Source organism: Mesoplodon densirostris, chromosome 7 (genome assembly GCF_025265405.1).
Source record: "Mesoplodon densirostris isolate mMesDen1 chromosome 7, mMesDen1 primary haplotype, whole genome shotgun sequence".
NCBI lineage: Eukaryota > Metazoa > Chordata > Mammalia > Artiodactyla > Ziphiidae > Mesoplodon > Mesoplodon densirostris.
In genome coordinates this window covers 44,224,256-44,238,183 of record NC_082667.1, presented here as the reverse complement: position 1 = coordinate 44,238,183, position 13,928 = coordinate 44,224,256, and the positions used below count along the sequence as shown (strand labels likewise).

Here is a 13,928-nt window from a genome sequence, read left to right as displayed (position 1 = left end):
TTGTAAATTGAATTACAATTTCAAGGGTTTATTTTTCCTTCAGTTATGATTAATTTTTATTTGCCACTGGGTTTTAATGCTTAGTCTTTAAGGGTCTCTCCTAGGCCCCCTCTTTTATCTTCTTCCTTTAGCCTCTCTGTTGAGTATCTCTAAGTTCTTAAATGTGCAAGGTAAGCTTGTGCATTTTTATAAAGGCAACTGCGCTATAAAGCACTTTCCCTCCACCATCCTCTATTTATCTTTTATAAGTCCAGATATTATAGAATTGTTTTAAAGTATGTCTTATAATTCTTGCCATTGTGTCTAGTTTTTAAATGCTTTCCTTCTGACTCCTTTCCTCTTACTTTACTTTAAAATGATAATATGAAATAAATAAATATGGGAGTAAAATCACACATATACGTCACTTGTATCACTTATGCTTTATTCCATTTACATTGCGAGGTGTTACTATTATGTTGGTATTATGAATATGTATTTTGGAATAGACTGCTAATTTAGATGAATCAAATTTCATTAAGGTCATTTACTTTTAGAAATATGTAATTTCTTATGAATACATGTATATATAAATACATGTCTCTGTTCCTATAATTTCTGCAGCTTAAAATAAATACAAGATATAATATGCCTTGCATTAATTTAAATACATGTGGGTTAAAAGACAATTTCAATACTGTTTCCAGTTTTCTACCAGATTCTTGATCACATTCACATTCAGATTCTTAACCACTGAGCCACCAGGGAAGTCCCACCTTCCTTAAATATAGTTAAGGAACCTTTATTTCTACTGTAAGTCTGTTATAATGGGAACTCTGACTCTATCTACAGCAGAGTCAGTTGTGATCTGGCCTGTGTGGGCAACTGTAGAGGCAAGAATCCTCATTTGTGTGATAATCACTCACAGTTTTAAATGATTTTATTGTAACATGTTCTTATAAGGTACAAAGCTAGAGAGAGAGAGAAGTAAAGTGGTCTCTCAGCATATTCTCATCTGAGTGTGATGACATTCGTTTTTCTCTGATTTATTTTTCTTGGATGTGTGTGTGTGTGTGTGTGTGTGTGCGTGTGTGTGTGAATCTGAGAGAGAGAGAACATCTTTTTTTATTGTCCATCCTTCTTTCCCTCTTGTTTTTTTCTCTATTCTCCTGCTTTTTTGTTCTTTTTCTTCATCATATCTTTAAAAAAAATATTTAGATACATGGAAATTTCCAACTACTCACTTTTAAAATGATAAATTTACATGGGTGTCCAATTTCAGTGGATCTCACACTTTAATGTATGTAAGGATTGCCAGGGATACCTTTTAAAAATTATAGATTTCCAGGCCTTACTTTGAGCAATTCTTATTCAGTAGATCTGGGGTGGGACTGAGATTCCGTGAGGTTCACCCTTCATATTCTGCTGCAGGGGATCAAGGAACCACATTTTCAAAATGCTGTTGCCTCAGGGCTCATTGCTATTGCTATAAACAGTAGCTACAGCATCATAATATTTTTCTTACTTGTTTTAACTGAATTAATGTTGTCAACCAATCAGATAAATTCTCAGAAATTATTGTCAAAGGCATAGGTATTTGATTTATAAAGGTATTTGCAGACCACTCTTATACTAAATTATTTTTTTTACATTCTCACAATTGTAAATGCTGTGAGTTAAGTAACAACTTTTGCTTCAACTATAGGAGAATGTAAAATCACTTCAGGAGAGAAGCGTTGCTTATATCAACTCAGATTCTTCTATAGAAGGTAAATTTTATTTTGGGTTGTTATTAAATAGTATACCATCATTTAAGTCTGTAAATTCAGCTTGTAAACTTTCTAAGATTATCCTCTCCTATGAGACACCTCGATATACCTCAATTTTCCATTTTTACCAGAGAGAAACTCATTATGATTCAAATGAATCAATATGATTCATAACTAAGCTATTGATCCTAATTCCTTTAGTATATTTACCAGTTGCCTATCTTGGATTACTAGTTAAAACTCTAGTACTTAATTACATCCTTCATGTGGAGATAGTAAAAGGATTGGTCTACAGAATATTCCATACAGAAATACTTCCTGTATGTACTGGAGCAAATTTGAAGTGAATACAAACTACAGACTTCCTTTTGACCCTGACATGTGACATTTATATCTATAGGCTTTCACTGTATTATTCTAGATAAATGTCAAAGCACACTTACTAGCTACTGACATGCTGTAGTCTAACGTCTTGATATACACTATTGAATTGAATGAATGAGGGAATTCCCTGGTGGTCCAGTGGTTAGGACTCAGCGCTTTCACTGACGTGGGCCTGGGTTGTATCCCTGGTCGGGGAACTAGGATTCTGCAAGCAGAACGGCACAGCCAGGGAAAAAAGAAAAAAAGGCCGAATTGAATGAATGAAGAAAGAATACTGTGGCCTTATCACTTCCTTTGCTAAAGTCTCCCTAAGTGATACTGCCTTACTGAAGGATGAGAGCTGCTGTCTTAGCAGCAAAATCCAACTATGCCCTCCAATGTCCTAAGTGTTTACCGCAGCCTCTCACCCCTGAATAATTATTTCCACACTATTTTTAATTCTCTGGGAATGATGCCTTCAATTTGAATATCTTGTTTATAATTAGAAAATAAAGTTAGAATTAAATAGATTGGAGTTTCATTTGGAAGTACTAAAATACTCTGTCTTATTTATTTTTCAGGCAATTATACTCTCAGAGTTGACTGTACACCCCTTCTTTACCAATTGGTGTATAAACTGACAAAAGAGGTATATAAGTAGTTCTGTCTTAATGTTTTCTGATGAATAGTAAGTGAATAACTTGTTTTCTAAATTAGTGATATTTATTTTTAAACTGGCGACACATAGCTGATTTGTATTGATATAATAACTAAGCAGAACAAAATCTTTAATATAATATTTACTTATGTGACATAACTATGAAAATAGCACTAGTTTTTGTCCTAATAATAGTTCTTAATAATTGTATACATTTATTATAAAGTATGGGGTCTGTCATTTCGTCTGGCATAGGCATTTTTATATAACAGAAAGAACGCTGAGCTGGAATGGAAAAGCCTTGGTTTCAAAGATTGCCTTGGCTACTCATTCATTCGTTCATTCAACAAGTGTTTATTATGTGGTTACTATGTATCAGGCCCTATAAAATGAATTCTAGCAGCAGCAATGATAAAAGGAAAAGATTACTGAATCCAAATACTTTGTAATCTAGAGAGGATACAGACCTATAAACGAGGAACTATATATATTTCACTGGAATATTGGAAATATTGGATACTATATACAATGGAGAACAATTGTGGAACAGAGAAGCTAAAATCCTGGGGCAGCTGGGGAAGTGGGAAAACATTAGAGGATGTTTCCTGAACAATTAATGGTTGGGCTGTACTATGGAGGGATGTGAAGGTAAGGGAGACACTTTCTCAGCAGAGGATGCAGTACCTAAAAAAAGATGTGGAGGTATGAAAGAACGTATTTCTTGACCTGTAGGTAACTTAGTGTGACCTAAGCATAAGGTGTTGGTGAAAGGCTGGTACAAAATAGGGCATGACAAATAGGTCAAGGGGTTCAGAAATTTGGTGATGGAGAAATTCAAGAATCTTTAACAAGGTTGTACATTATCATATTTATTCATTTAGAAAGATTACTCTGTATCAGTGTAGTGAATAGGTTAAGCTGCAGTAAATCTAAAAGCAAAATGGAAATAATTCCACATGCTTACTTAGCACACAGGAATTTTATAAATATTACTTATTGATATATAAAATACTCTGAAAACTCTAATGTACTCTGAATCTCTAAAAATTATGTAATCTGTTCATTAAATATCTGTGTATATCATTAAATAATTACTTGTTATAGGATTTAACTATAGACGTATTTCTTTCAAGTAGGTATCACGTAGATGACAATGTGAAGTAGGTATCAATTTTCTGTAGGTACTATTTCCCAATCTTCCTTAATCTTGCCCTTTCCTTTTCACTGTTAGTGTCTTTAACATCTTATTCTCCCAAATGAGAGTCCTCTCATTATTCCCATCATAACTGTCTCACTGTATTGGGTAGATTATGTCCTTGATCCTTTCATTGGAATGTCCCATAAAAACATCTCATCTGAAAGCAAGTTGTAAAGACAATCTTTATTGGGAGAACCCTCCTCAAGATATGCATTCATATTCTGTCCTACAGAGGTGGCTCCTGCCTTTGATGTGAGGGATAATAATAATTTCAGGGCCAATAAGCAGAAGTTTCATTCTATCCCCCCTTTGTACAAAAGCAGATGCTTATCTGTGGCCAAAAAACACCCAGTAGAAAAAGGAGACTTTTAGCCTCCTAAACTGTTTATTACCATTTTATCAACCCCTAGTGTGTGTTGGCACGGTCAAACCATGCTGGGGAGTGTGGTGGAGAGGGCTGAGCTTAGAGAAAAGGGAACCTACCTGCCTGATAGAAGCAGGAAATGGACAAGGTGTTGAAATAATGGGGGAGAACCAGCAATTATGACAGTGCATATAGCTGAAACAGAAAATTCTGATCTTACCTGTACAGGCCATAGGGACACAGTTCTGGCTGGTGCTAGACCTGGATGGTATGATTCCGGAAAATGAAGAGGATTTTGCAGGGAATTCAGTTCAAGCAGTTTGTAGGAATTGGAGCAGGATCTCAGCTGTTGCAAATTGGCAGAAGCAGAGTACAGAGTAGAGCCCAGTCATTTGGCTGGAAATGAGCAGAACATCCCTGAAGCTTCCACAAGCTGGTGGGAAGGGGGTGCCTCTGTGGGGTGCCGAGACTGTTTTTAAGCTGAGGACCTTGTATGCTATGATGAGGGAATAACCAACTCTGTATAAAGGCCTGAGAAGATATCAGAGAAGATATTGTTTGGATTAAGATGGGTACCATTTTCCCCATTTCCACATATGGGAAACTAGGGTTTAAAGAAAGGAAGCAATACACCAAAAGTTATAATGCTTTCAGCATTTCATAAGTAGGGTCTGTCCTTGGTCCATTTTTGAACAAAGCAGAGCTGTAAACCAACAAACAAATAAAATGCAGCCAATATGTATGATGATTTTTTTTTCCACCACATGCTTCTGCTTTTTTTTTTTCCTTTTCTTTTCTTTTTTCTTTTTTTTTTTTTTTTTTTTTTTTTTTTTTTTTTTTTACGTGGGCCTCTCACTGTTGTGGCCTCTCCCGTTGCGGAGCACAGGCTCCGGACGCACAGGCTTAGCGACCATGGCTCACGGGCCCAGCCGCTCTGTGGCATGTGGGATCTTCCTGGACCGGGGCATGAACCCGTGTCCCCTGCATCGGCAGGCGGACTCTCAACCACTGCACCACCAGGGAAGCCCTTCTGCTTTTCTTAGAGTGGAGAAAGAAAAGGAAAGTATAAGTTTGTAAGTATATGTTTAATGAGGGTAATAAAAAATGTTTATGTATATACATAAGTTCTTAAAATTCCCAACTAGAAACCTGAGGTTATGTAGTTTTATTAAAACCCATCAAATTCCAACATTGTTTAAACACTGACTTTCTAAAATAACAGTTCCTCCTCATCCCACCTGCACTACAAAACCAGGACTCATATTGACAATTTCAAGCTCAGCTTCATAATGTCTGTCTCCTGCCCTAAGGCCTCACTGTAGGTCATCTTGGACAAAGGCAATTTACTAAAGTAAATATTATATATATAAAGTTTTCTCCCAGTGACTTTCCACTGAAAGAAATCTAAGCTGCCCAACATTGAAGTGATGACACTTGTTAAAAATCGGAAATGCTATTGAAAAGTTTACCAGTATAAGCAAGAAATTTTTTCCTAAGGACATGGCAAAATTACAAGTAAATGGGAATTATAAATGAACAAGAATTTGGGCTGGATTTTTTTCTTGCAATTTGCAAAAACATATTTTTCTGTAAAGAATATGATACACAAATGTTCACGGAGATAAATGTAGAAGTCGATATTAACTAACATGTGGTTTTATATTGGTGTAAATTTAGTTGTTCTACCTCTTATTCCCGATATTTGATTTATCTTTCTAGATCTCCAGCCCGGATGATGGTTTTGAGAGTAAATCTCTTTATGATAGCTGGTTAGAAAAGGACCCTTCATCTGAAAATAAAACTTTGCCTAGGTAAATTACTTGTATGTACATTTTCTACCACACGATCAGTTGAGTTCCCCTTTGCCCCTTGTTTCTCCAGACAGGCAATTCTCAGATGTCTCAGCAATTTGAGAGTATTTTTAGTAAAAAAATATTAGCCATTATTTTGCATTCTTGCATAAAATTACATTAAGATATGTATTAAATACATTAATAAATACAATTCAAATGAAGTAAAAAAAAACAAATGATGGGGCTTCCCTGGTGGCACAGTGGTTGAGAGTCCGCCTGCCGATGCAGGGGATGCGGGTTCGTGCCCCGGTCCGGGAAGATCCCACGTGCCGCGGAGAGGCTGGGCCCGTGAGCCATGGCCGCTGAGCCTGCGCGTCCGGAGCCTGTGCTCCGCAACGGGAGAGGCCACAACAGTGAGAGGCCCGTGTACAGCAAAAAAAAAAAAAAAAAAAAAAAAAAATGATGGATTATTTCTTTCTAAATTTATTAAGGTGCATTATCAGTAACTACCAAGTTATGTCTTTACCTTTAATTAGTTTAGATTTTATGTAAGAATTAACTTTTACTTCTCATTTATACAATAGCAGCTTTCTTGTATTTATTTTATATTTATATTTGTTTTCTACTCCTATACTATTTCTAAAACCAGCTAGTGGTAGCAATTTATAGTTTCATTCCATATTGCAAATAAGTCTTGTGAAAGTTTAAATGTATCTCCACTATGTATTTTTTTTTATTACAGGAATTTTTTCAAAAATATTTATTTATTTACTTACTTACTTAATTTTTGGCTGCATTGGGTCTTAGTTGCAGCACATGGGATCTTTCATTGTGGCACGCAGGCTTCTCTCTCTAGTTGTGGTGCACAAGCTCCAGAGCGGGTGGGCTCTGTAGGTGTGGCATGTGAGCTTTCTAGTTGTGGCTTGCATGCTCAGTAGTTGCGGCACATGGACTTAGTTGCTCTGCAGCATGTGGGATCTTAGTTCCCTGACCAGGGATGGAACCCACATCCCCTGCATTGGAAGGCGGATTCTTAACCACTGGACCACCAGGGAAGTCCCTCCATTATGTTTTAAATACTTATTCATAAAAACACTAGAGTAGAAAAAAAGATTTAGAAAACATCCCAAGGTCTCAATCTCAAAAACAAGTCTAATAGTTTGGAAGTATATAGTTAGGTTCTTAATGCATATGTAATTTTACGTTCTGTTTTGCTGACTTATTTTTGAATGAAAATCTTCTATGACATTACATTTTTTTTAAGTTTTTATTTATTTATTTATTTTTGGTTGCATTGGGTCTTTGTTGCTGCGTGTGGACTTTCTCTAGTTGCAGCAAGTGGGGGCTACTCTTCGTTATGGTGCGTGGACTTCTCATTGTGGCGGCTTCTCTTGTTGCAGAGCACGGGCTCTAGGTGCGCAGGCTTCAGTAGTTGTGGCACGAGGCCTCGGTAGTTGTGGCTCACGGGCTCTAAAGAGCAGGCTCAGTAGTTGTGGCTCACGGGTTTAGTTGCTGCATGGCATGTTGGATCTTCCCGGACCAGGGATCGAACCCGTGTCCCCTGCAATGGCAGGAGGATTTCCAACTACTGCACCACCAGGGAAATCCATCATTACATTTTATATGTATATATTTATATATTATTTATATATATGTATGTATGTAGTGGCTTCTTAATTATATGCAAAGCAATATATTATAATTAGATTTATTTCTGAAATAAACTAAGGCACTTTTAGAGTCTTCATGATCTTAAATGTAGACTTTCTCATGGCAGTTTTCTTACTAGACTATAGTTCTCTGAGGGCAGAGACCGTATCTTATTTTTCCCTCAAAACAAATACCATAAATGCTGAAGATACGGAAGATATCATAGTTACCAGGCTGCCATATTTAGTGTCACTGCCCAACTCTGGTTTTAATCAGTTCAGATTTATAGGTTTATCACACATATAAATAGGTGTGATAGGAAAGTGTTTTGAGGGTGGTATACCTTTTCTTAATTTTTATAAATGTGCCATACAGTTCCTTGCAGTTCTTGGGACAGGATTCATGGTGCCATCTATTTAATTTTATATTATTTATTTATGCATTTATTTCTTTGTGTGTGTTTGTATGTGTATCATATTTTACATTTAGAATCAACAAGCTGGGATCTGGAAGTGATTTTGAAGCTTATTTTCAGAGACTTGGAATTGCTTCAGGAAGAGTCCGGTACACTAAGAATAGGGTAAGCCATTTTATTATTTTGGATACATAGCACTTCATCCACATTCTCTTTGTTAGGAATTCTGTCATTTAGTTGTTGGGTACCAGGCACCGAGTGGACATGTGGCCTGGGAAGAATTGCAGGGATAGAGATAGCCTGCAGGTCCCTTTGTAGACGGACTAGGAAATAATTTGTGTTATTTTGTGAATGTTCACTGCCAGGGTTATTCAGTGAAGTGGTAGTTGATAGAGTAATGCCAGGTACTTAGCTGGTTATCACTACCAAGAGGTTTGCATCCTTTTCCTGATGCGGGCTTTGTTGGAAAATCTAATTCTTCTTTTCTGATCTGCATTGCCTGCATTGCACCATTGCCACTCAAACACATTGATGATATGTGAGTACATGGGTTTTGAACCTATACTGTGTTTGTCTGTCTGTTATAAATTATGTCATAAACCAAACTGAAGATTACATCAGGAAACTCAGATTTGTCACAGATTTTAATAATTTTCTAGTCATAATTGCAGTATGCCAACATCTTGCTTGTCTAGAATACATATCCCTTGCAAATTTGACTATCCAGAATACAACTAACCAAGAAGTAAGCAAAAACAGCTTCAGAATAACCCATAATAAATGCATAAATCTGTATACTAATACTCATAACACTTCATACATAAAAGATGCGCTTTACCTCTGTCAAAGCCTGTTCACTTTTATACTGTCATCATTCTGAACAAAGTTATCTAATTTCTAAGACAATGCAGATTAAAAGCAGAATATCAGATAGAGGGAGAGAGACTGATACAGGGATGACTTTTAGTGATATTAAAAGCAATAAGAATGATAGCTTTATGGCAAAGTAGCAGATAGGTAAAAACTAAAGTTAGGAAAGGCAGACCTAAGAAGTAAAAACTATTCATGTGGCGTACCACCCTGTAATAATTTATGTTTATAATGGTAATCCTTAATTTTGTAACAAAGGTTAAATGGCATGTGGTTATATACTGTTTGGGAAGGGAGGGAAGGGGCTGAAATGTTGACCTTTAAACAACAGGGGTGCCAACCCTCCCAGCAGTTGAAAACCCACACATAGCTTTACGATCGGGATCATGTAGTTCTGTAGTACATATTTATTGAAAAAAATTCATGTATAAGTGAACCCCTGTAGTTCAAGCCTGTGTTGTTAAAGTGTCAGCTGAATAATCCTTCAGCTATGATAATACTTAGCTGCTCAGAACCTTTCATTCTCAATCAGTTGATAGATAATTTTAAACTGTGCTGGTATGCAATTTGAGTATGTACTCCTTAATTTAATTGTCAGCAAAGCAATAGGGAAAAGTTTCAAGAAGCAGTGTTTTGAACAAAGATTATATGAATTATAAAATGAATAATGGTAAAATTTTAAATTGGTGAAAATTTGGTGGTGGGTTTTAGTTAATTAGACTTAATTTTTTCACTCATTGTGATAAAACTCAGGGTGCCGTATGGTTATGTTTTTTTAATACAATCATTTTATGATTCCATAAAATATTATAATTTGAATAGTTAATGTTTGTATATACTCGGTCCCCCCCACCTTTTTTTTTTCAGAAAACAGATAATTACAGCAGCTATCCACTATACCATACAATTTATGACACATTTGAATTGGTAGAGAATTTTTATGACCCCACATTTAAAAAACAGCTTGCTGTAGCTCAATTACGAGGAGCACTGGTTTATGAGCTTGCAGACTCTAAAATCATTCCTTTCAACATTCAAGACTATGCAAAAACTTTGGAAAACTATGCAACAGGTATCTACAGTTTATCCAAGAAACATGACCAACAATTAAGAGATCATCAAGTATCATTTGGTAAGAAATGGCTGGACAGATATTTTATAATCATCAAGTTAGAGTTTTAAGATATCACCTCCTATTGTCATCCATGCATACCATTTCATGCTAGAAGTTATCCCTGCCTCATTTCTTAATCCTGACTTATAGAAAAAAAACTTTAAACACCTATTAAAGAATGTGATTTAGTTTGATATTTGTAGGATGAATCCATTTTGCTAAGTTAGTGCTACAAACATTGGGTTGGTAAATATTTTCCCCATATTGCTGCCTTTAAAAATGTTTTAAGAACAATACTATTAAAATGTAACAATATTACACAAAGATTGGAAAGTAGAGAAAGCCACCACTTCCACTACATATATGTAGTATTACATTATTATCATCATTACTGCAGCATTTACCTATTAATGTTTTTCTACATGGAGGATTTTTTACATGGTTTTAAGCATTTTTTCCTTTTATATCTGGCCATTTTGTGGTTGCTATTCCACATCACGTATCTCCTGCAAAGCAGAAGTGAAATGTGATGTAGTGTAGTGTAGGAGCATTAAGCATTGGGTCTGGAAGCAGTTTCCTGGTTCAAATCCTGGCTCTAATATTTAGTCATTGTGTGACCTTGAGAAAGTTACTTAACCCCTCTATGTGTCAGTTTTATTATGAGTGAAATAGTAAAATAAAATGTTTCCAAGACTGCTGTGGAGATTTCATTTGGTTGGTACCTGGAAACAATGGTGACTGTCACTTAGTGCTCATAATGTTAGCTGTTATTACTGTTTTATTGCAACCATATTGTTTTATTATTCTGGGAGTACATATTCTTAGTATATATCAAAGTTATCAAATATGTACTGAGTGTCTACTGTGTACCAAGTGCTGTGTTATTTCCTGGGAGATATAAGGAAGATTAAGAAATAGTCATTGTCCTCAAAGAGCTTAAATTCTCATGGGGAAGGAGAAGACAAAATTCAGGGGATAAGCTATTAAAGGGGTGCACAGAGAGTACTATAGGGGTGCTGAGAATGAGTAGCGGGTGGTCAATAAAGGCTTTGGAATATAATTACATAAGAATTAGTAACCTTCAGAAAGTTACAATGAGCAGCAGGCACTAAGATCTAGACACTGAAGCAAAGAATATTTAGAAAATTGTGCTTAGATCTATATGAATAGTTGTCCCAATAGTCCCAATGAATAAATAAATTAATGCTGGGTTTCTGATAAATTGAGTTAAAAGGATTTTTTATGTCTTAAACTCTTGAAATTTGTTATTTCCTTAAGAACCAATTTTGCCATCTTCAATTTTATACATTATTTCTTTGTTACAATATTTTCTAATAAATTCCATGGATCTGAAAGAAGACTCAGTAGAAAAATAGTTTCAACATCTATTTAGTCACAGCAATCTGGAATGGGGGGGTTGGAAAATGAACCTTTGAAATATGAAGCACTCATGCTTACTAATTTCCCTACTACTTTTCTATTTTTTGAAATAGATTCCTTATTTTCTGCTGTGAAAAACTTCTCAAAGTCTGCTTCAGATTTTCATAGAAGACTTTCACAAGTTGATCTGAATAAGTAAGTTTCAAATGTAAAGCTCCCTACTGTTTTGAAAAGCAGTCTGGTTACTGGAATGAACTGGGTACACTTATAGAAGCATTCAACTCTGAATCATTGCTACTCAAATTATGGTCTGCCAGCCAGTAGCATCAACATCACCTGGGAACTTATTAGAAAGGCAGAATATCAGACCCCATCCAAGACCTGCTTTATTAGAATTCTGCACTTTAACAAGACTCTCCAGGTAGTTTGTATTCACATTAAAGTTTGAGGGGCATAGCTGTTGAATGGTAGACTAAAAACTCATCCCAAGGCAAGGGCCAAGGAGACGTGTCTTTAGAAGTTTGCATGATAAGAATTCTGACTATTTCTGGTAATTCATAGTTCTATGGGTTTAAGTGCATTTGTAGCATATTTTACTACAGTCACAATATTCCTGTGAACGGTATAGAAATTCTTTCTTTACTAATACTTTTTTTGCATTTCATTTATCCTCGTGCCGTTGTTAGGTTGAAAAATAATTTAAAACTTATACTCAAAGCATTATTTAACAAGCATAATTTGTTCCACCTTACAGTCCATGTCACATTTCTTAATTTTTTTCAGATTTATCAGAATAAGCTTTCGCACCTCTCATCTGGGCAGAAAGCTGTATCAGTCATTGTGAGGGGCCTCTCTCTCCCTGGGGTTGTAGGACAGCCTAGGGAATTTTTGCAGCACCCCAAAAGAGAGTTGGCAGATTCCAAGTGTGGAAGGGACTCCCTGCCCATAGGAGCAGCTGTCTCCCTCCTTGCAGACTCCTGCAACTTCCCTTCATTCTGTCTTGTTTAGCCTTTACTCTGCTCCTTTCTTCCACAGTAGAATTAACTGGTTTATCAAGAACAACTTGGAGGTCCACCCTGTCTACCTTTGCAGGAGGCCTGGCTCTCCTCCTACAAAGAATTACAAATGTCTTTCACTTCTTTCTGGTCTGTGATCTTGAAAAACAAAACAAACCATTTCCCAATCAGTCTCTCTGCTTATTATAAATAATAGAAAGATGCCCCTGCTGTTATATGTAGCTTACCATATGAGCCTTACTGTGTGTTTTATATGCATTTTCTTTAAAAAATCTATGAGTTTAGCAGGTTATTTCCTCATGCCTTATCCTTATTTAATATTTTAAAATGTGGTTGCATGGTAAGGGTTTTAATTATCTATTTCTTATTCTCAAAGCCCCACTGCAGTGAGAATTATGAATGACCAACTGATGTTCCTGGAAAGGGCATTCATCAATCCCCTTGGTTTACCAGGGAGGCCATTCTATAGGTAAGGAGGCAACAGCTGTTCCACTAAATGACACCAAATATGTCACTGTGACCAAAACCAGCATACCCAAGGTGTGCTTCAAACTCCTGCTATCAGAGAAGTGGAAAGTGGATATGTATACTGAAGGAAATATGGGTGAGATTATGCATAACAGTATAATTTGTACTATCAGAAAAGTTAATTTCATATTGTGTATTGCTTTGCTGCAGATGTAAATGGCAGATGATAGTTGAAAAAGAACTCTTGTAACAAAATCGAAAAGACACAGAATCTTAAAGGGGATCTGAGAGCTCATGTAGTTCAATTTTCTGCATGAATCTTTTCTGTAGGATCTCAGAAAAGTAGTTATCCAGCCACTGTTTGAATCTTCCAGTGAATGGAAGCTTACTACCACATGAGGAAGTTCGTTCTGTTTTAGGAAAGGTCTACTTAATAGAAAGTTTTCTTCATAAAGATATATTTCCCTGTAATTTTCTCCCTCTGACCCTGTTCTGCTCTCCAAAGTCAAAAAGAATTAGTATAGATCTATTTCCATATAACATTTCAGGTTTTTGAAGATGGATGCCATAGTTTCCCCTAAAGAAATATCGTTTCTTTTTTATCTCTATCTCAGGTTTTCTTTCAGTATCTTGGCTGCTTTTGGATAGCCTCCAGTTTTTTGAGGTACATTTTAAGCTGTGGTTTCTTGGTAAAAATTAGAAAAGTCCTAGCATTTAGAGTCAGAAAATCTATGTTCTAGTTCACTTGCACATGTGTGATTTAGAGCAAGTCATATCTAGGGTTTGCTCATCTGAATTAGGATGGTGATAATTGCTATTTTACAAGGCTGTTTATCATCAAATGACATATACAAAAGATATTTCTATGTTACCTTTCTTATAAATATTAGT

At 35.9% G+C, this 13,928-nt stretch overlaps 1 protein-coding gene across 2 annotated transcripts in view; it reads left to right on the top strand.

Annotated features, from left to right (window-relative positions):
* NAALAD2 (N-acetylated alpha-linked acidic dipeptidase 2) overlaps nucleotides 1–13,928 on the top strand; it is a 50,341-nt gene that overhangs the window by 28,578 nt on the left and 7,835 nt on the right. For both annotated transcript variants that reach the window (XM_060105356.1, XM_060105357.1), the window contains exons 12-18: nucleotides 1,685–1,748; nucleotides 2,693–2,760; nucleotides 6,051–6,142; nucleotides 8,264–8,354; nucleotides 9,927–10,191; nucleotides 11,667–11,748; nucleotides 12,946–13,038. In XM_060105356.1, coding sequence (XP_059961339.1) covers nucleotides 1,685–1,748; nucleotides 2,693–2,760; nucleotides 6,051–6,142; nucleotides 8,264–8,354; nucleotides 9,927–10,191; nucleotides 11,667–11,748; nucleotides 12,946–13,038 — 755 coding nt within the window. The remainder of the gene's footprint in view (nucleotides 1–1,684; nucleotides 1,749–2,692; nucleotides 2,761–6,050; nucleotides 6,143–8,263; nucleotides 8,355–9,926; nucleotides 10,192–11,666; nucleotides 11,749–12,945; nucleotides 13,039–13,928) is intronic.